The sequence below is a fragment of the Haliotis rubra genome, unplaced genomic scaffold, assembly GCF_003918875.1.
Source record: "Haliotis rubra isolate DU_JTF1 unplaced genomic scaffold, ASM391887v1 Scf1, whole genome shotgun sequence".
Taxonomy (NCBI): Eukaryota; Metazoa; Mollusca; class Gastropoda; order Lepetellida; family Haliotidae; genus Haliotis; species Haliotis rubra.
In genome coordinates, this window is record NW_025764891.1 from 9,654,195 (window position 1) to 9,681,062 (window position 26,868).

Genomic DNA, 26,868 nt, shown 5'->3' on the forward strand with positions numbered 1-26,868 from the left:
CTCCGCTTACAACAGATAAAGAAAAAAGGCGTCTGAAATTCGATGCCATATTTTTAATGAACCCACCATTACCCCAAGATAAATTCTCGTGCCAGACTAAGAGCTGGCGGTATTAAAAACATGCCACTTGAAAGATATTGAGTGAACGATTGCGGTTTGTTGCTTGAATAAACAACCCTTTCCCCCGAAATTCACAAAATGATAATGCTTTGAAATGCAGAAAATAAACATGTAAAGATCACGGCATCTCTGAGAAAAAACTGTGAAAAAATTCAAAGAAAAGAAATTGTACAAGCCAGATACAGCTGTCAATTCCAAATGTTGCCTTTTCTTCTCGTACAACATCTTCAGAGGCTTGCAACTGCAGAAATATCTTCGGTTTTTGTTGTGTGAATGAATACTAGTATATTCCTTGCGAATCGTGTTCAGTTTTGACACAAGTATTAATACTAGATATTTTATCATTATTTCATTACTGATCTAAATTTTAATTATAACATCTGTTTGAAAATGGTGAATTTATAATATATGTAATTTGTAATAAGATTCAAGCTGATGCTAAATACGAGCCATCATGTTTTATGTTTAGACGCCTCGTCAGTGAATGTGAACACGACGATAAATGCAGGATAATAGTCATAACGAGCAATTGTGTCTATAATAAGCTTAAATGGTAACGCTGTCAAATGTTTAATGTCCTTGCTGTCAACAGTTGCATGGTCATGTTGACGATCAACGGTCAAGAGCGCTGACCATGAGCGTGAAATTATTTCCGGGGTTGTCTTTTGTTGCAAGGCCGCCTCAACCATCAAATATTTAACCACTCTGGTGAATTCAAATTTAGAAAGCACGAAATGGGCATAATCGCATATTTAGTACTGGTCGAGGATATTGACCAGTAACGAGCCAATTGAAATCAACATCAAACGCACACCGTATACACATGCCTGTGTGTTGGAGGTACAGGTCTTGCCCATGGCTAGAGACAGCAATACAATGGAGACCTCATTTCATTTGAAATATGAAATTGAGAAGGGTTCACGTCTCTTATACAATATTTATTTATACTCTCAATACTTTTGATAGCTATAAAACTATCACGCATTTGTGTAACACATTCATCATTGGTTGAAACAGGAAAAGCTTTGTATGATTTTCAGAAACTTGATCCCGTTTTGCGAAAATCTTACCCCGCTGGCTTTTGAAAATTTGATTGATTGCTATTGACCACCACTCTGTCAAGTTTAAAGGTCACCTGATTTTTGTGTGTTTGTTTAGCAAATAGTGTTATGAATAATCTGGTTTAACGCTAGAAGTCCATATTCAACAAAAATCTAAAAAAAACCCCGTCATTCATCACAATGCAAGGCTTTCTTTGGTAAAGATGTTCAAAACATTTTCTGAAAAGTAAACCGTTTTCGAGGAATTCAAACCAGCTCCCTCCTCGCGCCTTTATCTCGCCCCTGTGATTACGGTAAACTCTGGTACAGTTCACTAGCCCCTCCCCACGGGCTGCGATAATGACCCAGCGGCATTCTCTGTCAGCGGGCCACAAGGGGCGAGGGGATGGGAGGGAGGTAGCAATGCCACGTGACCAACGCTATCCTCCTGCGGCGGGGGTAGCGCCTTTCTTTGTCTCGGGACTGCAGTGAAGCGATGTCGAGGGTTGCTAGGGTTTGACTAGGAAGCGGGATAAGGCTGTTCTATGGATAACTCCAACGGCACATCCGGAGAGGCTCCGGATCTGGAAGCACGTGAGGACATGGCCTCTCAGGAAGGGATAGATGCTGGAGATGACTTCAGCAATTTTGAAAGAAGTGAACGGGTTGTCACGAGTTCTCCCGATCTAGCAAAAGGGGGAGGGATGGATGGTCAAGGAGAACTCCCCATGCCACCCATTGTCCGGCAGGGTCCGGTTGCCATGGATACGGATTCGGACACCGGCACGGACAGTGATGCAATGATGGACAGGGGTGGACAAGGTACTGATGATACTACCAGCACATCAGAATCTGAAGACACACAAATGTAAGTTAAATTTTTGAAATTTTGAAAAACTTGCTGTTGTAGCGGTAGTACATATTTGAAGTGTCTTTCCGGGTGGGTAGCGATAACACAAAGCCCATTCATGAAGACTATAAGTAGGGGTTGTTTGTGACCAGTCACCCGCGGCATGTTTGAACGTTCAACAATTAGTTCGTGCGAAATGGCCTTTTGAGGGCGAGATAATATTTACGTGCAGCTCCAGCGATTATGCCAATGGGTAAATATATACTTCGGGGGATTATTTATACTTCATTAAAATACTGAATTACCAGATACTAAACTTACGACAATGTTAAGGCAGCTGAATAGACCGGTATTGTTGACAGTTTGTAAGGAAATATATTGTGGATTATGTTGAGCCAGCCAGCGTGGTAAACTATGAGAGGTTACTCGTCAGAATGGAGCATGATGCTGGCGAAGACAGTGCATCTTTTGTAACATGGTGTCATAGTTGATGCGTTAACTGCTGAATAAGATTGACTCCGAAGGAAAAATGTCAGAAAACATTTATAATGATTTATTTATTCCACATTTTGCATTTCTCGTTATTGCCCATATAATAGATGGTCTCTGCTCATACTCAGCATGCATTGTGTCGCAACTTGAGGGCCTTACCACGTTACCGTTGCATCTCTTTTGTGATGTATTTCAGCTTGCCTCGCCCATTCAAATCATTGTTTTCTTAACCCACTCTGCCTTCACAAAATGTTTTCCAGGATTATTTAATCTCATAATATATACAGTATGATGTACATGAGCAAAGTTTAAAGAGTTTTACAGCACAGTATGTGATGCTGTAGTGCCTGAAACTTTGTCCAACTGTTTTGGTGGCGACGTTCAACAGTTATACATTTGGGCACATTCTTCCCAATAGTCTGTCTCACAGTCCCTGAACCTTATTATTTTCCCAACTGTCTAGCCAGCCCTGCAATGCTAAAGCCCAAAATGAAGCAAGTCTAGATTTCCCCAGATCTCCCAACTCACTCAGGCTCCTTTTCAATTTAAATGGGTGTATTTGTTACTATCAACATTATATATATTCAGAGATTCAGCGTTAGTCGATCATCACCTCTGTAGTATTTCTTGATCACAACAGCGTTTAAAATTCATACTAAATAAAACAAATAGCAAATGACACACATTGGAATGAAATGTATATCGTGTATATTGTTCATCCGTGTGACAGGTATTGAGTTTGGACATTTGCTGTTTAAGTCACATATTAAATGAAACGCGTCATTACACCAGTGACAGGTGCGCGACGGTTGCATACACTGTTAGGCGTTTGGTGCTAATACAATCTAAACGAGATGAATTATTCAGATGACGTTGTTGTTGTAAACGAGTCCTAATTGTGTTCCCAAGTAATCTATATTAATAATGCACCATTTAAACGCGCAATGTCCGGTATACAGAATATTGGTAGATTAATCAATCGTTGGTTGTATTGTAATCTTAAATGTTAATGTCTGCAGCAATCCTGTCGGTTATGTAACTGATCAGTATCGGCGAATTCCAATAGCGCCCCTCCTTCCCCCTAATCTCTCCCCCCCCCCGCCTTGTTTCCCTGACGATGGTGGTGGGGACTGCGCATAGATGCTCATTTACAGCGATATGGTTTTTCCACTGCTGCAGTCTCCGTAGACTAACACTTAGTCTGTGTATATATATATATAATTTTAATATTTTTGACAAGTGATTGATTTATAATTGAAAAGGAGCACCTTTGATGTGGGAGAGTCAGAAACTGAGGAAATCTCGACTTGCTTCATTTAGGGCTTCTGCTTTGCAGAAAGGGCTGTGTTACTGTGAGACAGACTTGTCTCAAGACTGGATGGTTTCTCCGGATGATGATCCGATTTCCTAGTGTAAACTGATATGGTCCTTACTTTTGTTATGGAGGGTTTCTCCAATCACCGATTCCTGACTATAGATGTCATCTCAACTCTGTTTGGTCATAACTAGTATCTCAACTCTGTTAAACCATTACTGTTATCTCATATCCAGACAGTTTTAACACTGTTGGTACCATAACTGACACCAGGTATTGTTAATCATATCCGGATATCCAACGATGTTCAACTGTTCAATATGATGTCCCGACAGTGTTTAACCATTACTTAATACCCCGACTCTCTTAAAAGTTCCTGATATCCCATGTCTTTTCACCGTTACTTATATCTCAACACCGTTAGCTCTTATTGATATCAACACTGGTAACTCTACTGATATTTCAAGACGGTTAACTCTTTCTAATATCACAACACTGTTATACTGGTACTTATGTTCCACAAAACTACTGATATTTCAACATTATTAAACTATTACCCATACATAAACATCGCTAAACCATTACTGATACCCCAACACCGTTTAGCAATTACTGTTATCGCAACACCCTTAAACCGGTACCGGTACTGATATCATAATATGGGCAAATCCTTTCTGATATCTCAACACCGTTGCACCATAGCTGATATTAAGACACCTATTAACTGTTACTGATGTGTCGATACCGTGAATCCGTTTCTAATACCTCAACATCATTAAACCATTCTTGATATCCGATATCAATTAAAAAAGTACAGGTTCTCAACGCTGTTAACGATTACTGATGTCTCAACGCTGTTAACGATTACTGATGTCTCAGCACTGTTAACGATTACTGATGTCTCAACGCTGTTAACGATTACTGATGTCTCAACGCTGTTGACAATTATAGATGTGTCAACGCTGTTGACAATTATAGAAGTCTCAACGCTGTTGACAATTACTAGTATAGAAGTCTCAACGCTGTTGACAATTATAGATGTCTCAACGCTGTTGACAATTATAGATGTGTCAACGCTGTTGACAATTATAGATGCCTCAACGCTGTTGACAATTATAGATGTCTCAACGCTGTTGACAATTATAGATGTGTCAACGCTGTTGACAATTATAGATGCGTCAACGCTGTTGACAATTATAGAAGTCTCAACGCTGTTGACAATTACTAGTATAGAAGTCTCAACGCTGTTGACAATTATAGATGTGTCAACGCTGTTGACAATTATTGATGCCTCAACGCTGTTGACAATTATAGATGCCTCAACGCTGTTAACCCTTTATCGATATCCCGAAACCGTTACACCGTCACTGATGTGCCAACACTGTTACAATGTTAATGTTCTCTGAACACTGTTGTAACATTTCTAGCTACGTTAACTCACAGTGTTGATGATGGCTACAGAGGCAATTGCAAATTCCATTAACGGTAAATGTCGTTGAGGTATGTTTGAGCGCAGTGGGTAGAGTTCTGCTCTTCACGGGCTTCCACAGTCGGGGTTCTATACTCACAGTGTGTTGAATGTCAACCCTTTTAACCTGTCAATCACCACATGAACACCAATATGGCGGCAACTGTGTGCTAGACTGACATTAAGTCCACAAACTAAAGTTATGCTATTATATAAGCACATCTATAGAAAGAATCCAAATGGACTTTTATTCTGTTTATTCTCTAATGTCTAGGAGACATTAACTTTGTCCTACAGACCGTGAAACAACTATATCCAAACCAGACCATGCAGGTCTACAATGGTTGGCAAGTCTAGATTGTAGCAGTATGGGACTGGAACTGAAGAGAGTCTATATGTTCCTTTACTATTAACATAATTAAACAACGGTTTTCTGTAAAATGGGTTCATTTCAGAAACTAGATGTTTGTCTGCGTGTACACTTGCCGACAGTTGTTGGTGTGAACGCAGCCTGGTTCCCGGGGTCTGCTGCGCTAACGCTACCACACTGCATTAGCGCAGCAGACCCCGGGAACCAGGAACCATAAAATCTATTATATGGTCTCTGCGGGAACCAAGCCGGTGTGAACGTTGGTGTAAGGACATTTGTATGTGGGCCGGATAAACAATATACTCTTTTGACTTTGAATTTGACAAATGGTCTCTAAATATACGTGTGGTCTTTTGCATGAAATTGTCTTTTTCCTTTCGACTGATACTCTAATACGAACGACCAAAATATGTTTTCAGGTAGAATTGCATTTCACTTTTTATTTTTTTCTCATATTAGATAAAAGCCGTAAGGAAAACACCTTCAAATTGTGGAATCCCCAGACAATAAGTGGGCAAACATCTGAATGAATGGTCTGGGGTAATGTTGTTAGGGTAATATTACACAAACACTACTAATTGTTCCCCGGTGCCGAGTATGGCGGTACTTAGACAAGCCGGAAATAGCCCTATTGTTGGCAGCTTGACACCAGTATTTGTCTGGGTTCATGCCTGGCTGAAAGGTGCTTGTCTGTTGTGGTGAATCTGTTTCTGGTTATCCAGTGTTTATTGTCGTGACAGGTTTCAGATTGTGTACATCCGGGATATTAGAGGCATATTTGGGGTTGGCGGTTGGTGATTTGTGGTTGGTGGGAAGGTATACAAGTTACCTGGTCCAAACCCTAACCTTCTGGCGATGGGTAAAATTCAGGATTACTTCGTGATCCCATATCAACCATTTTGTTAGAAATATGCTAAAATCTGTAGATATAGTAGTGTTGATTGCTGATGTAACTTATGTGAAGTGGTTCATTTACGTCACTCGCCGATTAAGAATCTGCGTGAACCGAAATCATCGCCTTGACTATAAAACTCTTCCACAAAAAAATATGGACATGCTGAATCTTCACAGAACAGATGTGTCTTCAGTCTGGATCCCATGTAAGATGAGGATTGGAATGGTATTCACAACCATAGTAACCTGGTCGTGAGGGGCGACTAAAGGAATCGGTGGTCAGGCCATCTGACATGGTTGATTCATGTCATGGTGCCCAGCTGCGTTGATGTTGTTAATAGCTGGACTATTAGTGAATACGTTACACAACAGACGGACAAACAAACAAACCACAAACTACCAAACATTAATTTTGGAGTTAAACAGAACATTTTGCTAGGTGTCCAATAAAGAATGATTTATGAAAAAAAGGAATGTTCAGCTCCTTTCACAGAAAACTCAAGCCCCTTTCTAGAATATTAATCAAATTGTGTGAGTATCTCGATCATACATGAAGTGAAACGTTGGGGTAGCCTTTTTGTTAAAGCGTTTGCTCATCACGCTAAAGACTTGTGTTCGATCCCAACTTGGGTACGATATGTGAAGACCATTTCTGGTGTGCCCCGTCCTAATATTGATGGAATATTGTAAAAGGCGGCGTAAAACTCAACTCACTTTTCATACATAGAATTCCGAAATGTGTGACATGGAACTGTTTTCCTGTCTGTCGTGAAACATTGTAACTTGGCAATATGACCTGGAACGAAGGCCATAAAATTATTTCAGAAATCATCCTGAATTCTTAAAAATATGGTTTTATTGTCTTTAATGCTCATACGTTTTATCGAAATCGAAAGTTTAAAATGACATTGATGCGCGCTTTGGGTACGTCTATTCACTGAACGAGTTCATATTTCAACAAAGATATTATACACGGTGTGAACAAGCTACACTTGTGCTCTTCTATAGCCTCCGACCTCAACTTGAAACCCGGTCTACAAAAACGTTTTATGTCACAAGCAACGCTTGTACTCTGGATCTCGGTCTATTTCAACACGATCAAATCGCAATTATTTAAGGAATCCATTTTATTCAAACATTTCAGTCAGAACAACAAAGCATAACTGTGCACAGTTCCATTGAACAGTATTATCAGCTCACAGTACACAGTGACGCTCGATCTCGGATCATTAGCGAGACCTTGGCGAGAAGATGACGACAGTGACTCTGGTTGGTCCGTGTGATGGGGCAGGTCTGGGCAGAGCGTTTACTCTTGCATCTCATGTTCCCTGGGTCCGTGTGTAATAGATGGCAGGGTGTTTGGACGGCGAGTGGTTATGTCACAAGCATCCCGATATCATCATGACTTTTTGTCTGAATCAACAAGAACCCATGATGGTATTTACTGATGAGCGATAGCATCCTTCGCCCTAGGGTCACCAATTGACTGATTCTGAAAGGAAGATCATGCGCATGATGCGGTCTTGAGAGCTTGCGGTAATTTTGAAGAAAGGTTCAATTCAGTGTTTGTATTGTCAGATTCTGAACACAGCAGCCAAGTCAGTGCATTCACATCAAGTCAGAAATATGATAGGTTTGTGTACATGGTTTTTAGTCTCTGTGCAGTGCTTTATAAACCCGCAGGTGTATCCGCAAGGAGGTATGCTTAGTCCTGCACCATTACTGTAAAGTTTATGTTCGTTAATAAACCAACTAGCTTATGAAAAAACAACTCTAGCTAGGTACATCAGCACGAGAGGTTATTTCTTATTAGAGGAGGGTAATGTATTCAGTATTATACTATTTATTTGACAATAGGAATATTATATTATTATATATATTCAATAATCTATACGAAATGCTCACTGTAGCTTAAGTACATATTATTACTAGTACTACCACAGACCCCCGAAACGTGTGAGTGTAAGGCTGAATAATTATTCAAATATACACTCGAGTATTAAGAAAGCACCAAGTGTCCTAATTTCCTACCTTATAAGGAGATGATGATGGGCTGCTGGATTTAAGAACCCGATGGGTGTGGGGGTATTTTTACTTAAATATTTGCAACAACCCCTTGTTGAAGCATGCTAAAATATTCTGCGTTTGTGAATTTTTCATATGACTGGATAAATAAAAAAGGTATAATACCACAATGATTTGCTTATTTGGTGCTCTATTTCCATAGATAAATTACAAAATGCACCATCCGTTTCCAAAAAGCTGCAAATGCTCTTGCATCAACACGACCATTACATCTACCAAGCTGTGTCCCTATCCCAACACTTGCAAGTGTACGGTAATTGGAAAGTATATCATGAATGGAATGCATTATGACAAAGTACATTCACAACTTATAAGTCCCACTTTATTTTCCTTCGACAAATCTCGATGTCCGTCGCAGCACGTTTTAAACTAAAAAGGTTGAACAAACACCACGTGGTCGAGTCGGAGATCAAAGCAAACTTTGCAAACTCAAGACAGCTACCGTAATATTTTCACAGAAACGTTACCCGACCCTTTATCTAGCTCTAATCTTCAGCCATAAAGACATACACCATTGAGAATCCAACCTGGGTTCAAAACCCAACTTCAGTAGATTTTAGGAGTAAACGTCAGCTCTGTTACTTCCCCTGCTAGCCAGGAGGACACGCTTGTTACCCCTGCACTGATATCTGCTTAAACACTGGGTCTGGATTTCCAGAATGAGTAAAACTTCATCCTCAGACAGATTTGGCAGATACGCTGTTCAGGCTTAGGAAATACAAATTGATATGACACAGGTGTGGTCTATGTTAAGTCTGTAACCGTGGGTGGCAGTTTTCAGCAAATACTGTCCGCGTTATCAGCCCAGTTTGTCTGTTTGTGCGTTTGTTGTTTAGCCCTGCGATATGACGACCACTTGTAGTGATTGAGTGAGTGAATGAATGAGTGAGTGATTGAGTATGGTTTTGTGCCGCTTTTAGCAATATTTCAGCAATATCACGGCGGGGACACCAGAAATGGGCTTCACACATTGTACCCATGTGAGGAATCGAACCCGAGTCTTCGGGGCGACGAGCGGACGCTTTAACCACTAGGCTACCCTACCGCCCCACAACGACTTGTAACGCATCGATCTATGTGATAAGGTGACAAAACAAACTTGTTCCTTCTTCCCAGACTTGCATAAATACAATTTCCTGATTGTAGGAAATATATTTACATTACCACAACAATACGTCAACTAAAAAAAAGAAAAGGATTTGATCCAAATGCAAAATATAACATGATTATTCTCTTTGAATCATTCAAACCGGACAAGAAGGGCAAACAATACGAATGTCGGGTGTGATATCACAACAACGACAATTGATAAACTAACAACACAAAACTACAGCCTCAGACATCATAATAGTCTGTCTCACAGTCCCTGAACCATATTATTTTCCCCAATGCTTAGCCCTCCCTGCAATGCTAAAACCCTCAATAAAGCAAGTCTAGATTAATCTCTGGTCTCACTGGGGCTCCTTTTCAATTTAAAAGGGTTTATTTGCTACTATCAAAATTATATATATTCAGGGACTAAACGTTAGTCTAACATGACAACTACCAGTACCTGAAACAGAAAACTATCACAGATGGCCTGAAAAGAATACACTTTCATCTTACATGTCCTTTTGTTTACTCTTTTGATGTCATCACGCAAACTGCATATTAGCATATTGCATAAATTGTAAATAACAATAAATGTCAAATAAATTATTCACTCAGTAAACCATACCTGTAAACCCAAGACGCCGACCTTATCAATCGTGACGGCTGACTGTACAGCTTACACACAGGATATGGTTGATTTCAATCGCGTCCTTAACCCCTGTTGTTGTATTTGTTCTGCTTGAATGTTCAGAAGTTCTGGGGTACTTAGTAAGATATCCTAACCTTACAGATCAGAGGATAAACACCTGTTATGTAGCAGCACGCGAAACACAGATTATGAACTGTTGTATGTACTTCGTGTATATCATCTCGGTACATTTGTACTTAAAGCAATTGTCGCTTGTTCATGTTCTGTATGTGTTCATCATCTAACAATGCTATGTTGTTGCATGTCATCGAAACCCCGACGACATGAGGCGTCGCTCATAATATCAACCACCATTACTGCTGCTGCTGTTGTTGCTGTTTGTGCTGTTACTCCTTTTAATAGTACGTCTACTACTAGACCATTACTGCTACTACTTACTGCTAGCACCAATGCCACTACTGCTGCTGCTGCTACTGCTGCTACTACTACTACTACTACTACTACTACTACTACTACTATTGTATAGTTGTCATACAAGATGGTTTACCTTTAGTTATCATACAGTACGGATGTTATCACACATGATGCTTTACCTGTAGTTATCAATCAGAAGGGATGTTATCAGGCATACTACTGCTGCTGCTGCTGCTACTGTTAGTAATCTCAGCTCCATCACCATGACTAATACTATTGCTGCTGCTACTCGCGCCTTGCTTCGAGGCTGTGCTGAGTTCTAAACCCATGGATGTATAGTAAGTCTATTCTTTAAGGAGGCAAGTCTAGATAAGCGGACAGTACATCTAAGGACCCCAGTCTGGTATTTATATTTTTTTAGAAATTATCATTTAAACAATTAATTACCTTGTGCAAGTCTACTACTACTCAAGTCCCTGAACTACATTATTTTCCCTACTGCCTAGCCCTCCCTGCAATGCTAAAACCCTAAATGAAGCAAGTGTAGATTTCCTCAATCTCTGGTCTCCCTGGGGCTCCTTTTCAATTTAAATGGGTTTATTTGTTACTATCAAAATGATATATATTCAGAGACTAAGCGTTAGTCTACTGCTGCTACTACTTGTAGCCGAGCTGTCTTAGTGTTTACAGTATGCTGTGGAGAGCTGTATTAAGTGTTCACTGATTTCCTAACAATAAGCCTTAAGATCTGTCTGTCCATACACTCGCCAAACAGGGAAACGTAAAGACCGGTGTCACTGCATGCTTTACTTCAACTTTAAGATGACACGAAGTTATGCAACTGAAATACTCACTCTTCCATCTTTTTTTAAAGTGTTTTGGAATTGGTTCTATACTAAATATTTACAATAATATTTCTTTACTAGCTTAAGTAATAGCAGTACTTCGAGTAATGATAAACAAAAATATCAGTAGTAGTACGGGTACGTTTAGTCTGTCTCACAGTCCCTGAACCACATTATTTTCCCTACTGCCTAGCCCTCCCTGTAATACTTAAGTTCTAAATGAAGCAAGTCTAGATTTCTCCCCCCAACTCACTGGGGCTCCTTTTCAATATAATTTTGTTTGGTTATTACTATCAAAATTATATATATTCAGGAACTCAGAGCTGCAGATAACTTTTGGGGTCATTGAGTTATGTACTCAATTCTGTTCATCTCAATTGGGTATCCTAATTTTCCTTTGAGTAACCAAATATATTGTACACACCTCACTCAAAAGACTGCAAGTTGCCAAGTTCATGTGCTGAAATACGACCTCTCAATATACCTCAGTTATTTTATATATTTTTGTGTGTACGCATGTAAGATCAAATGTATTGATTATTTACAAAAATTCAAGCGTACCTGTACGCAATACTTAGTAAGAATTGAGTTTTCACAAAACTATTTGCGTAATTTACACAGATACGCAGCTTATCTGTACCTTTGAGGGACTAAGCGTTAGTCTAGCAGATGTGTCTGGATACTCTTGCACAGAAGCCACCCACGCTTATAACGTACAAAGAAGCCTTTTTTGTTAGATCGTAATACAACCTGGACTGAAGATTAAATGAGACGTTATTCGGAAGTCGTGCCGAATGTTGTGCATGACACTGGCGCCCCACCCAGATACACGCCCAGATGTGTCTTATATCAGTCTCTCATCTACACAAATATTAAAAGGAAAAACAAATATAACCCAAAACCCTTTCCTGCCTACACGGTGATATACAGCCTGCTTCAAGAGCGTATCATGCAGGCCATTGCAACTGTTCCGACATATCGTTTACAGTATCTGGGAAGATAGACTTACCTCAAATCTCTGTGGTAGAAATGAAACATGTTGAAATTGTTTTGATTTAAAATATCGGAAAAAACCCACTAAATCTGCTGTGAAGAAAGTGTCACATCACTTTAAAATCCCCATTATCTTAACTATCATGTAATATATAGTATAATACTGTATGTTTATTAACATGGAACTAGTGTATACTGACAGAATACACTATATTCTTTGAAACATATATCAGCCAATAGCAATTCTTATTTACAGTGTTACAGTTAGTTATATGTATCGTGTTTTTTCCCCTGTACTTGGTACGTTGTATGATACTTTAAAATATATCTCATATTATCTTATATCTGTATTCTTATTTGGAGTCTAAAACCCACTTTGAACGTACCACAGAGCGTCACAACTTCGCAGAATTGTATCAATGGAGGCTAGACCCAACTTGCTGACATATGGCGGCGATCAAAACAGTAGCAAACGCCACTTTGAAATACATTTGCAAACATCCCAAACACGAGATCGCGAATGAAACTCATCACGTCACTTTAAGATTATTCTGTCTTACAGTGCTTACGACGCATTATCCCCCACCCTACTTTCCCCTTTCTGCAATACTTAAGCCATAAATGAAGCAAGTCTAGATTTCACCCCCTCTCACGGGGCTTCATTTCAGTTTAAATGGAATTATTTGTATCTATCAAAAATATATATATTCAGTCTACTTTAACTTGGACATGTATACTTACTCTATCGCCGTGGCTCCAGATAATATATTAAAAAAACAGAACCAGATTGCCTCAAATCAGAGACTTTGTTCGGGGCTCCCTTTGAATTTTCTGTTTATTTGGTGGATATAGATTTTTCATGGGACTAAATGTTAGTATCATGTTCATTTATCTCTAAATAGAAATCCAGTTCTAGGGGTACTTCTTAACGAAAACCGTTCTTACGTCGAACATAAATATGCCCAAACATTTGGTATTTGAAGAGCTGCAGGGGTATGTGTCTAGATTTCTAGAGCTGAAAAGGGGATGAATATAGAGGCTGCTTGAGCTAAAAAAGTGGATGAATACAGACAGATAGAGCTGAAAGGGGATGAACATAGGCTGTCTGATCAGAAAAAAGGATGAGTATAGGCTGCTAGAGCTGAAAAGGCCTTGGTGTAGGCTGCTACAGCAGAAAAGGGCTTGGTGTAGGCTGCTAGAGCAGAAAAGGGCTTGGTGTAGGCTGCTTGAGCTGAAAAGGCTTGGTGTAGGCTGCTTGAGCTGAAAAGGGCTTGGTGTAGGCTGCTTGAGCTGAAAAGGGCTTGGTGTTGGCTGCTTGAGCTGAAAAGGGATTGATGTAGGCTGCTTGAGCTGAAAAGGGATTGATGTAGGCTGCTTGAGCTGAAAAAGGGTTTGGTGTAATAATAATAAAATAATTATAATAATAATTGATTTATAGAGCGCCTATTTCCAAAAGATATTGCTCAATGGCGCTATGAAGAGAAAAGATTGTAGACAATGTCTATGGAAAAGAGAGTTTGAACAGATGAGTTTTGAGGGCAGTTTTGAAAGCATCAGCAGATTCTATTTCTTTTAGGGTGAGTGGTAGTCTGTCTCTCAGTCCCTGAACCACATTTTTTCCCCTACTGCCTAGCCCTCCCTGCAATGCTAAAGCCCTAAATAAAGCAAGTCTAGATTCCCTCAGGCTGAATCTCTGGTCTCCCTAGGGCTCCTTTTCAATATAAATGGGCTTGTTTGATACTATCAAAATTATATATATTCAGAGACTAAGCCTCAGTCTAGGTGAGTGGTAGAATGTTCCAGAGATAGGGGGCTGCAGCAGAGAACGCTCTTGATCCCATGGCTGTTTTGACGTGAGGCTGTGTAAGCAGTAGGGCTTGGTGTTGGCTGCTTCTGCTGAAAAGGGCTTGGTGTAGGCTGCTTGAGCTGAAAAGGGATTGATGTAGGCTGCTTGAGCTGAAAAGGGAGTGGTGTTGGCTGCTTGAGCTGAAAAGGGATGGTGTAGGCTGCTTGAGCTGAAAAGGGATTGGTGTAGGCTGCTTGAGCTGAAAAGGGTTTGGTGTAGGCTGCTTGAGCTGAAACGGGATTGGTGAAAGCTGCTTGAGCTGAAAAGGGATTGGTGTTGGCTGCTTGAGCTGAAAAGGGATTGGTGTAGGCTGCTAGAGCAGAAAAGGGATGTGTATAGGCACCAAGAGCTGAAAAGGGATGAGTATAGGCACTAACAGCTGAAAATGGATGAGTATAGGCTGCTTGAGCTGAAAAAGGGATGAAAATGGATGGGGTGAAAGCTTTATCAAATATAATTGCCCAGGGATCTGTGACGGAGACTTTATAATGTGTGAGAGACAAGGGAGTCTACAGGGCTGTATGCTGCCCCATATGGGTTTTAACTCAGCTTTCATCATCAATAAGTGTACATTACATGTCGTGATTCACGTATTTCTAGGGCAGTAATAACACTTTCAACGCGTCAACACAACCTGCCTCATGCCAAGAGCGGGGGAAGTGACAGTTGATGGGCTGGTGTCCATTACAAGACAATTACACGTTAGACCGTTATCACTTTCGTTGACATGACTTGCGCCCGAGGGCACGAAAACCGCTTACCGCCCTCTGCCTAGTCTGCCATACAGACCCTGAATCAAATAGACCCAATGCAGTCCATGCAAGTCAAGAATATTTTGCAAGTCTTCCCACAGTTTCAAGTTTTACCCAAGTACCCTATGAGGCACTATAAGGTCAATAGTAGTATGACGTATTCCACCGGGTACCCATTCACTGCTGGGTGAACAGAGGCAATTTTGAACAAACTCACTTGGGACCACAAGTTTCACGTATACTTCGTTGTGGGGAAGGACAGAAGTCCTGCAAACTCTCAGGAGTCAAGCTGGCTCAGTCACCCATCCAATGACTCTTCATGACCATTCTATACACCTATACCCATACGTTACTGTAAGCATAGAGTTAGACTAACAACTAGTCTCTGAAATAAACATATTTTACTGAAAAAAGTTCATATTAAAAAAACATATAATATAATGAAAAGGAGCCCTGAGACTTTCTTCATTTCCTGAAGCTGAGGAAATCTAGACTTGCCACATTTTCTAGACTTGCGTGGGCTTTCTTGGATATATTTGCTTCAGGGTCTGTACGACAGACTAGCATAGAGGAACCAAACCAGTGTCCTCCCTTCTGCCAGAGCCATCTATTACTGCGGTGAACAGAGATTGTAATTAGCCGGGCCATGCTACCGACTACTCTGGTGCTTTAATTGACGTTAATCTATGTTTGGACAGTTCTGGCAGAAGGCGCTCAACACTGACGTTTCATCTAAACCCAGTTTGCTCAATGTGATGATCTAAACACATCCATCAGATGTGTTCGGGGAATCAAGGGGCATCCATTTTGGAAACAGGGCAATTTAGGTGAGCTAATGAGGCAGTTACTAACTAACAGGTCATTTAGACGCATGGGCATGGGAGGGTGATGACAGCTGTCGATGTAGACGGCGATAGCAGGAGGTGAGGTGAAATTTGGTTCAGCATCACGTTTACGATTACTGCACTTGTAAAGCGACCAGTATTCACGTTTGCTGCTTTTTGGGGTCCGGACTAACATTTAGTCTCTGAAATGAACATATTTTACAGAAAAAAGGTTCCTAAATTATAATCATAAAAGGTAATGAAAATGAGCCAAGAGACTTTCAATTTCAACTGTGGTTATCTATACTTGCCACATATTCTAGACTTGTATGGACTTTTTTCGATATATTTATTTCAGGGTCTGTTACACAGACTAGGCTACGGACTAAAGCCGCGCCGATCAGTCCGTGTTTTATCCCATTAATTCTGAACGCCAGACAGGGCAACAACAAGTACCACATATTTACGTCATTTGGTATGTCACATAGAATTTATGAAGTATGTGAATGAGTTACGTTCAATTATATATAACAACCTGTAAATACACGCGTTCCATTAACTCTTGACCGACTAAACTTCGTCTCGAAATATGGCTGGAAACTCACTTAATCAATCAGTCTTGACCGATAGTCCAATATTTAACCGTTTAAACACACAAACTAAACAAACAAGCTTGATGCAGGCCATGGGTATATATCACACCACTAAGTAACTGATGTTGTTTCACTCGGTTGGTCCATATCCAAGAAGATCCACATTATTTTGGTGATAATAACTGTGAGGGAAGAGTTTTACCACTGACACCGGAAGTTCCCCGGCCGCCATGACACGGAATACACAGTTTGCCCATTAATCTAAATCCTAATCACGTGTGAAAACTTGCTATCAAACCGCTCTTGGCTTATCATTTATCGTTTACATTCATCATTTCCTTTACAGATCACGGGATAAACATGAAAAGCACGCTAAAGAAACATTAACCCATATATTCAGAACAGTAAAATACACCTTCGTCGTTTTGAGACGGCCGCTAGTTTCACACTACTTACCTGACACCCACGTATGGTTTGACTGTATCTACCTTTCAAACTTATGGAACCACTGGCGCGATAAAAACATCACGTGTGGAATATTTTCCATATTTGATAGTGTTTCGTATACTTAAAATGGAATGTTGTTAATGGTGAGATCCTATCTTCTTTCTCCATTAAACGTCTGGTAATATATATTGCGGTGTTAAATGTTTTGAATGAGAAAGTAAGCTTTGTTAAAAAATACATATATAATAATTGAACGTAAAGCTGCACGTACAGATTGTGATTTTATCGTCTGTGATGGCTAGATGGGGCCACGTGAATACTACACTCACCAACATTCCAGCTATATGCCGGGGGTCTGAAAGTCTTGGCCACAAAATCAAGTGATTGACATTATGAACATCGATCTAACTCGATTACGATTACATGCATCGAGCTCATCCCTAATCCCGTTAGTCGCCTCTTAAGACAAGCACGAGCTGCTGCAGATCAATTCTAACCCGGATCGTCAAAGGGAACTACTATAATAACTCCTGCTCTCACTGCAACAACTCTTATTAACTTTAAACAGCTGTTGTCATAAGAGCTACGACCTATGCTCCTACTACTGCTGATGCCACTAAGGCTACTGGGGGCGATGGGGTAGCCTAGTGGTTAAAGCGTTCGCTCAACACGCCAGTGACCCGGGTTCGATTCCCCACATGGGTACAATGTGTGAAGCCCATTTCTAGTATCCCACGCCGTGATATTGCTGGAATATTGCTAAAAGCGGCTTAAAACCAAACTCACTCACACACTAAGGCTACTGGCTGCTGATTGTATCCTGTACGAGGACATTGCTACAGCTTGATGTTACTACATGCTACAACTGCTACTTCTTCTGTTACTGTAAATATTACTACTTCAAGATCCATATCCGTGGTCCAGTGGAGAGAGTATCGGCCTGGATGGGGGAATGTCAATGGTTCGAACCCGTCATACCTTACCTGGCACCAGGTATTGAGGGTACAAAACAACGGCTGGTCGCCCTGAAGTCAGTAAACTGTTTCTCCGTGGGTTATCCATGTTAAACCAGCCGTGGTGTCTCAGTCTCAGAAGGACACTATAAAAACGGAACCAGTCCAGATGGTAAAATCAGACACACAAGTTCACATACCACTACTACAACTACTACTACTTCTGCTTCTACTACTACTGTTGCTATCACTACTACTACTACTAGTACCTCTATTATTTCAGCTACTACTACTGCTAATATTTCTACTCATTCTGATGCTGTTCTACTACTACTGGTGTTTTTGGTGCGGCTATTATTATTATTACTACTACTACTACTACTACTACTACTACTACTACTACTACTACTACTACTACTACTACTACTACTACTACCTCTATTGACCTCCTCCGTGGTGTAGTGGTTAGAGCGTCCGCCCGGAGAGCGGAAGGTCGCAGGTTCGATCCCCGACCGCGTCATACCAAAAGACGTTAAAATATGGTACTTGTTGGTCCCTGTCTGACGCTCGGCATTAATGGGTACAACAAGGACTGGTCGGCTCGGAGTCAGTAGAATGTGTCTGAGTGGGGTATTCATGCTTCACTGCGGCATGGTATCTCAGTGAGCTAGCACTATAAAACCAGCTTCAGTCTGGGCTAGTACAAGCAGCCGCACATACACATACACACGCATGCACGTCGTCATATGAGCGAAATATTCCCAAGCACGACATTAAACCCAATTTCACCTCACCTCACCTCTATTACTTCAGCTACTATTGCCAATACATCTACTTATTCTGATTCTACTACTACTACTACTACTACTACTACTACAGCCGCTGACTTGGTGGACACATGTCATCGGTTCCCAATTGCGCAGAGCGATGCTCACGCTGTTGATCACTGGATTGTCTGGTCCAGACTCGATTATTTACAGACCGCCGCCATATGGCTGGAATATTGCTGAGTGCGGCGTAAAACTAGACTCACTCACTACTATAGCTGCCACCTACTACTGCTGTTGCTACGTCTTCATACGTTAACAACCAACACCACGTCAGTTTCTACAGTAGTGACAGTGATCTATTACAGTATACGGGGATACATCAAACGAGGAACAGCACCTACACCAGCAGCACTGGTACTTATCATCATCTTTAAGGAAGCACTACTCAGATCCCCGCCACATGTCGGATATCACTGACGGGGCTCGCTGATAAGCACAGGAAACATGACTTTTTCTGGTTACTTAAAACATTGATAATGTCACCACAGCTCGTTGAATCTATCGTCCAAAACATAAACTGATAATCAAAACATGATATAAAAATACTTATGATATACCATCTTGGATTTCAATTTTTTATCTAATGAATATTTGACACGCTGATGAACTTCAATATGTTCATGGCCGCTTCTAAAGCGAATGTTTGATTATAATCTTCAACGATTGAGATATGCCTTATTTCCGAGTGAGGGTAGATTAAATTTCTTAATTTGTGAAAAGTATTAGAAAGGTTTTTTTTTAAACGCCATGCAAAAAGAAAAATTATAAACATATCCGTACTTTTCAAATGCAGGGCATTATAAGTGAATTGATTGGTTTTCCATGGCCGGTATTTCTGTAAGCGATTAGGCGATTGTTATCAACGGAGAGTCGGACATAATATGTTCAAGTCACACACCTGTGTATATTTCAAGAAATCGACAACATTGATCAGCTGACAGTTTAAGACCCAGAGACAGATAGCGTGGTCTTTAACACTGTTTACTATAGGGCAATGATGAAATCACAGTTAATTTTCTCACGAAGAGAATTGAGCAGTATCTCGCTTTTCCAAACAGCTCGGGTTCTACCAATGTGTGTAATACAAGATGATTTTGGAATTAAGGGTCTAAAAATAGAACTTATCCGAGCAGAAAAATAAACGGAACGGGGTATAAAAACAAACCCAGTGAACTTCTGTTTTTCTCGGTACTTGGTCTCGACAGTTATGGCTCATTAATATAAGGTTCAGTGAACGAGAGGAATGGGACACAGTCCGACCACGATGTGATGGATCTCCACACAGAGAAACGCAAATGTGTTCTGGTGGCGTCAGATTGGCATCCACATAAATCATCCACATAAGTGGTAATGCAAATAGGATTGTCAACTCCGAATACTACCAACGTACCAATGAATCGGAACTGCGTTGTATAATGTTTTAAACAACGCCGGACATATATATGCGCTATTAGACAACATCGGGGCAGTGGTGTAGCCTATTGGTTAAAGTGTTCACTCGTCACGCCTAAGACCAAGGTTCGACTCCCCATATGGGTACAATGTGTGAAGCCCATTTCTGGTGTCCCCCGCCTTGATATTGCTGGAATATTGCTAAAAGCGGCGTAAAATTAAACCTAATCACTCAATTAGACAAATACGACTTGGGAAATTTAGAATATAACAAACGCCCAAACTTCATTGATCATGGGCTCACAATCATTAGTCAACAAAAACCCACTTTCTGTTATAAAAAGTGTGATCATAGTTTGAACAAGGGATGACAAGGTAGCATAGTGGTGAATGCATTCGGGCTCACGCCTGAGACCTGCCTCCAACTCCCATTTTCTGTGTCCCCGATGGACGGAATGCTGCTAAAACGGCGTAAAACAATGCTCCATCATAGTTTGGACGAAGCCTGTCATGTATGTAGTACCTATTGTTCACGAACGACCTTCACCACCTGAGGAGTGTTCTAGGGCTTCCATTTCAACGAGCATTATTAAATGCGGTGTAAAACAAAAACACTTATATATTTTGGACTAAGCTTTTTATGTACATACTGCCTATTGTTTACAAACGACCTTGACATAAACTGAGCAATGATCTTGGGCTTCCCTTCTAATGAGGTCGACTAAAAGCTGCGTATAAGAAAACTCACTTATTGTTTGGACGAAGCCTTTTATGTACGTACTACCTATTGTGTACTACCTATTGTTCATGAACGACCTTGACACAAAATATGCAATGTTCTGGGGCTTCCTTCCAATGAGAGGGCTAGTGTTGTCTCACGACCAGTGAGGTATAAGTTACGGGAGATAACAGCGTCAACGTGCTTTCACGCGGACTGAATACGTAAGCCCTGTCGACCAGTTGACATATAAATTGCACATATACAGCCTTGTTGACATGTCGGGGTGTTCCAACAGGCAGGTTTTGTGCTAGAGGTTGTGGCCGGACCTCTAATTAGTTTTTTACCTGCCTGAGGAGGCGTACCTGGATTTCGAGCCTTGTCGGATATATATGAACATTTCTGTCACTGCTTCAAGGGAGGTACATACATACATGATTTGCCTATATTTGTGATGTATATTAATACGTGTTTACTCCTGTGTTTATTTAGTTGACTTGGTCGTATGAGGCAGTTATGTTTGAGTAATTTACGATTGTTTTGTAAAATTGCTTTCAAAATATGTTATTGATATGTTAATGTTAGAGGCATCTAAAATACGTGTTTCTGAATATTCAAGGTGATGTTGCTTTTCTTATTCTGTACTACAGATCTGTGGCGATTATGTTATTTCATCTTTGGATGAGGATTATATGATTGTTGTTTATTTGGATTAGTCATGAAATTTGCAAGTCAGCAAATTTGCTGACTTGCAAATTTCACATGAAAACATCAACAATTAACTGCTGAAAAGGATGCATAAGAAGCAAAATTGTGACGAAAATTATATGAATGGATCACTATAAATCGGGATAACACCGGGTGTATTTGGAGTTTTAGCACTCACCACTCACATACTTTGCATAAGAAAGTAAGTGTTTGTTTGTTGTCTAACGCCGCTCAGCAGTATTCCTGCCATACGACACCCAAGTCTCTCAAATAACCCCCACTAATTACATGCAGTGTGTTTTTGTTGAGATTTATTCCTTTTAGGAGGTAATGTAAACAGGTAATACCAACACTACCTCCCAATCACTTAGCCCACCTACCCCTAAAGCACCCACTATCACACCCAGCAATCATTAAGTGAACACTCGTGTATTTTCTTTCCAGCTGGGTGCCCGTCGGCCGCCAGTACAGCAGCGGACAGTCAGGTTCCGAGTCCCTGGAGAGATACTCAGCCAAAAGCTCCACCCCAGGGGAAAACTCTCTGGACCGGCCCTGCCCCCGTCGCCCTGTCCCCTATTACGCTACGATGAGCAATGGGGGTACACTAGGGGGAGATTCACGGTCGAGTGGCGAGGGAGGGAGGGCTCCCTTTGTCAACAACCTCCAGCCGAACCTACCCCGCAGGATTAACATAATGAGAGAGGAGCGACAGGGCATCACTGTCAACATGGCGAGCGAGGCACCTAGCTTCTCCCACTCTCTACCTAATGGGGATTCAGGTGAGTTGACAACATGTCTATTTCAGGGCATATCGTGTTCATTTCATTTACGTGCATTCAATAACATGTGCGCATACTTTAACGGCACGACTTATGGGGCAATGTTTCCGTTTATGATGTACATTTCATGTATGTAAGCAAAACGTGGTATATCAACCATTGGTTACACTCACATGAATGATATTCATTTCAGGGGATGGCTTGTTCGTTTCATCAACATACGTTTCAATAGCATGTGCGCATACTTTAACTGCACAACTTATGGAGTAAGGTTTCCGTTTATGATGTTTATTTCATCCATATGTGACAACATGGTATATCATCCATTGGTTACACTCACATAAATGCTGTTTATTTCAGGGGATATCGTGTTCATTTCATTAACATACATTTCAATACCATGTGCATGTACTTTAACTGCACAACTTATCGAGTAACGTTTCCGTTTACCATATACATGTCATGCATATATGCAAAACATGGTATAGCATCATCCATTGGTTACGCCCATGACTGATATGCATTTTGGGGAATATCTCCACGAGATTGACACGAGGTTCATGTATCAAGCAGTACTCTCGTGCATGTTGATAAGGTGTATCTTGACATATCCTGAAAATATTTATAAATAATTACATCGCGCATTGTTTACATTCACTTGAATCACGTTCAGTTTATTGCAATGTACGTATAACGTGGGATAAATGTTTTGTCACAAGGTTGAACTCTGTACGTGACCTTTTGATTGGGGCAGGTATATTTGGTGTCTCGATAGCTGATACTGCTGACAGAAACTACAAATATTGTATGCCGGGCAACTGCAACGTCGGTAGGTGTTGTCAACAGCCACTTCAGAACTATTAGCATTTGGCAGCGATAGTAGTCATAACACCTGCGGTGGGGCTACAATGGTAAATGACACTGATAGGCGTGACACCAGTTGTTGTCTTTGATACCCGTAACTGTAACGGTTGGTACTGATAGCTGTAACTGGAGTGGTTGGTATTGATACCCGACAGTAGCAGTTGGTATTGATAGATGTAACTGGAGAGGTTAGTATTGAAACCCGTAACTGTAACGGTTGGTACTGATAGCTGTAACTGGATTGGTTGGTATTGATACCCGACTGTAGCAGTTGTTACTGATAGATGTAACTGGAGTGGTTGGTATTGATACCCGTAACTATAGCGGTTGGTATTGATAGATGAAACTGGAGTGGTTGGTATTGATAGATGTAACTGCAGTGGTTAGTATTGATACCCGTAACTATAGCGGTTGGTATTGATAGATGTAACTGCAGTGGTTGGTATTGATAGATGTAACTGCAGTGGTTGGTATTGATAGATGTAACTGGAGTGGTTGGTATTGATACCCGACAGTAGCAGTTGGTATTGATAGATGTAACTGGAGAGGTTAGTATTGAAACCCGTAACTGTAACGGTTGGTACTGATAGCTGTAACTGCATTGGTTGGTATTGATACCCGACTGTAGCAGTTGTTACTGATAGATGTAACTGGAGTGTTTGGTATTGATACCCGTAACTATAGCGGTTGGTATTGATAGATGAAACTGTAGCAGTTGGTATTGATAGATGTAACTGCAGTGGTTAGTATTGATACCCGTAACTATAGCGGTTGGTATTGATAGATGTAACTGCAGTGGTTGGTATTGATAGATGTAACTGCAGTGGTTGGTATTGATAGATGTAACTGGAGCGGTTGGTATTGATACCCGTAACTATAGCGGTTGGTATTGATAGATGTAACTGCAGTGGTTGGTATTGATAGATGTAACTGCAGTGGTTGGTATTGATAGATGTAACTGGAGTGGTTGGTATTGATAGATGTAACTGCAGTGGTTGGTATTGATAGATGTAACTGCAGTGGTTGGTATTGATAGATGTAACTGCAGTGGTTGGTGTTGATAGATGTAAGTGCAGTGGTTGGTATTGATAGATGTAACTGGAGCGGTTGGTATTGACAGCTGAAACTATAGCAGTTGGTATTGATAGATGTAACTGGAGCGGTTGGTATTGACAGTTGAAACTATAGCGGTTGGCATTGATAGATGTAACTGCAGTGGTTGGTATTGATAGCTGTAACTGTAGCGGTTGGCATTGATAGATGTAACCCGAGTGGTTGGTATTGATACCCGTAACTGTAACAGTTGGTATTGATATATGTAACTGTAGCGGTTAGTATTGACAGCTGAAACTGTAGAGGTTGGTATTGATAGCTGTAGTACAATGAGTTTTCAGACGTAGATGTAGCCTCAGATGGCGTTGTAATACTGCAACAAGGACTTATTAATATCTGTAAAACTGTTATCATATAAGTGTAATAATATCTGTAACACTAGTTATGTTGTTATTGATACCTGCAACAGTCGTAATAATACCTGTCGACCTTGATAGCTGTAAACTCTAGTTATTTCTTGACTGTAACTCTGCCGTGGTCTATGACAATGGTTACAGTGGCTATTGTTTATTTTGAATCTGTGGAACCATCAAGGTTACAATACACCTACCGGTCAACCCGGTACATTCCGATTGACCTACATGGTACTATTCATATAAGGATTATGTGGTTAACATACACCTATCATTACGGATTACGTTAAACCAGTTGGGACTAGGTTCCCAAATCGTAAAGAAATTTAGGAACTCTCTCCAATACTCAGCTCTGTAAATGTTGATCTTGCATGTCTAGTTGATATTAAGTCGGATTAAGCTTGGATTACTTGTCTGAATTACCCCATTGACTAGAGGGATAATATCTACTCGATTAACTGAGATAAACGTTAAACTGGAAGTCATTTTACACTGGTTTTAATCGGTATGGTCTTAACAACTTGATCCACTTCTGTTGCTTTCATTGTGTCTGTTTCTTCTTTGAAAGGCGTCAATATCTCGAAATGATGCCGTAGGCCTTTTATTTTTTCTTTCCGTACACGCTTGAGACGAACAGGGATATTGACGAAATCTAGACATTCTTTGGCAGTTGGTTTTGTTTCAGGGTCTGTATGAGATATTTCTTGGTTTCAAACTATTTGATCTATGATAGATCTTCACACTATATCAATATTGTTTAGCTGCTCAAAAGTGTATATGTTTGAGCTCTTCATCTATTCTTTCATTATTGAGAAGTTACTTTTTTATATGACATCCTTATAAAGCATACCATATTAAATCCAATAACTGCGAAATTCTAGTAGGCAAACTCCGACATCCATACAGTTTGGTTCAAACTCCGAAGGAGGCCAATGCATTATCGTTGAAGAGCATCGTTGGACGAAAGCCTACCAATACAATCAAGCAGACAATATGAACAGTATTTAAAATATATCCTGGTATGACAGCTTGATAAGAAAGCAATACGCAAGGCGATGCAGATCTTTCCACGAGGGTTATGGATATATTGCGGACAAACCAAGGACCCGTGAAGATCCGGGTTAGAATTGGTCTTCAGCAACCCATGCTTGTCGTAAGATGCAGCTAACGGGATCGGGTGGTCAGGTTCGCTGACTTGGTTGACTCGTGTCATCGTATCTGAATTGCGCATGTCAATCATTGGATTGTCTGGTCCAGACAAGATTATTTACAGACCGTCGACGTATCGCTGGAATATTGCTAAGAACAAACAAACAATCCAAGGATCATTATTCAAAATGAATTTGAGATTAGAACCCACTATCATTAGAACTTCATAAGACGTTAGTGACGTATCTCCGCAGAGCGAAATGCAGCGTTTTGGCCTACTGGGTTATCTACACCCCTACACCTTCAAAGTGAGGGATTAAGTCATTCATGTCATATGGCGTCTTTATATATCTATGAGCACCACGTGTTTCCAATTTTCAAAAATGTTGGTTTCACAATGGATAGAAGTATCTGATTTCTGAGATCATACGGCTCTATGTTGAGCATGTCACGTACTATATCTATGCTGGTGTTGCAAGCCCTGTAAGACGTGACGACGGCGTAAGCATGGAGATCTACTCATTGAGCTATGTTGCGTTGTCCAGGATTGTTCGCATTGATTCTCAAGCTTATAACTTGACCTGGAGGTATGTCACAAACTGATGCCATCATTGAAATATTGTATTGTCTGTGGTGAGAGAGTTTGGTTTATGCCGCTGTGTGTTTCTCTAACATGACGGAATTGTTCACTTGAGTGAGTGAGTGAGGATGGTTTATGTCCCTTTGGAGTGTGCTTGAGTTACATCACGGCATTGTTCACTTGAGTGAGTGAATTTAGGTAAGGTCGTTTAAACAATAATCCGAGTTATATCAGTTTATTTGAGACAAACGCCAGAAGTGATGCAAGTCTGAGACTTTTACCATTGTGGCATTGGCATGGCATGGTGCAGATAAACCTGGAAACAAAATCCGGGCGAGCC

The 26,868-nt window shown here is 40.6% G+C and overlaps 1 protein-coding gene across 1 annotated transcript in view; it reads left to right on the plus strand.

Moving 5' to 3' along the window:
- Window positions 1–1,565: 1,565 nt before the first annotated feature.
- LOC124282704 (proton channel OtopLc-like) overlaps window positions 1,566–26,868 on the plus strand; it is a 49,978-nt gene continuing 24,675 nt past the window's right edge. The window contains 2 exon segments of the mRNA XM_046718761.1: window positions 1,566–2,028; window positions 22,135–22,469. Of these exon segments, the coding sequence (XP_046574717.1) occupies window positions 1,706–2,028; window positions 22,135–22,469 (658 nt within the window). The 5' untranslated portion in view covers window positions 1,566–1,705.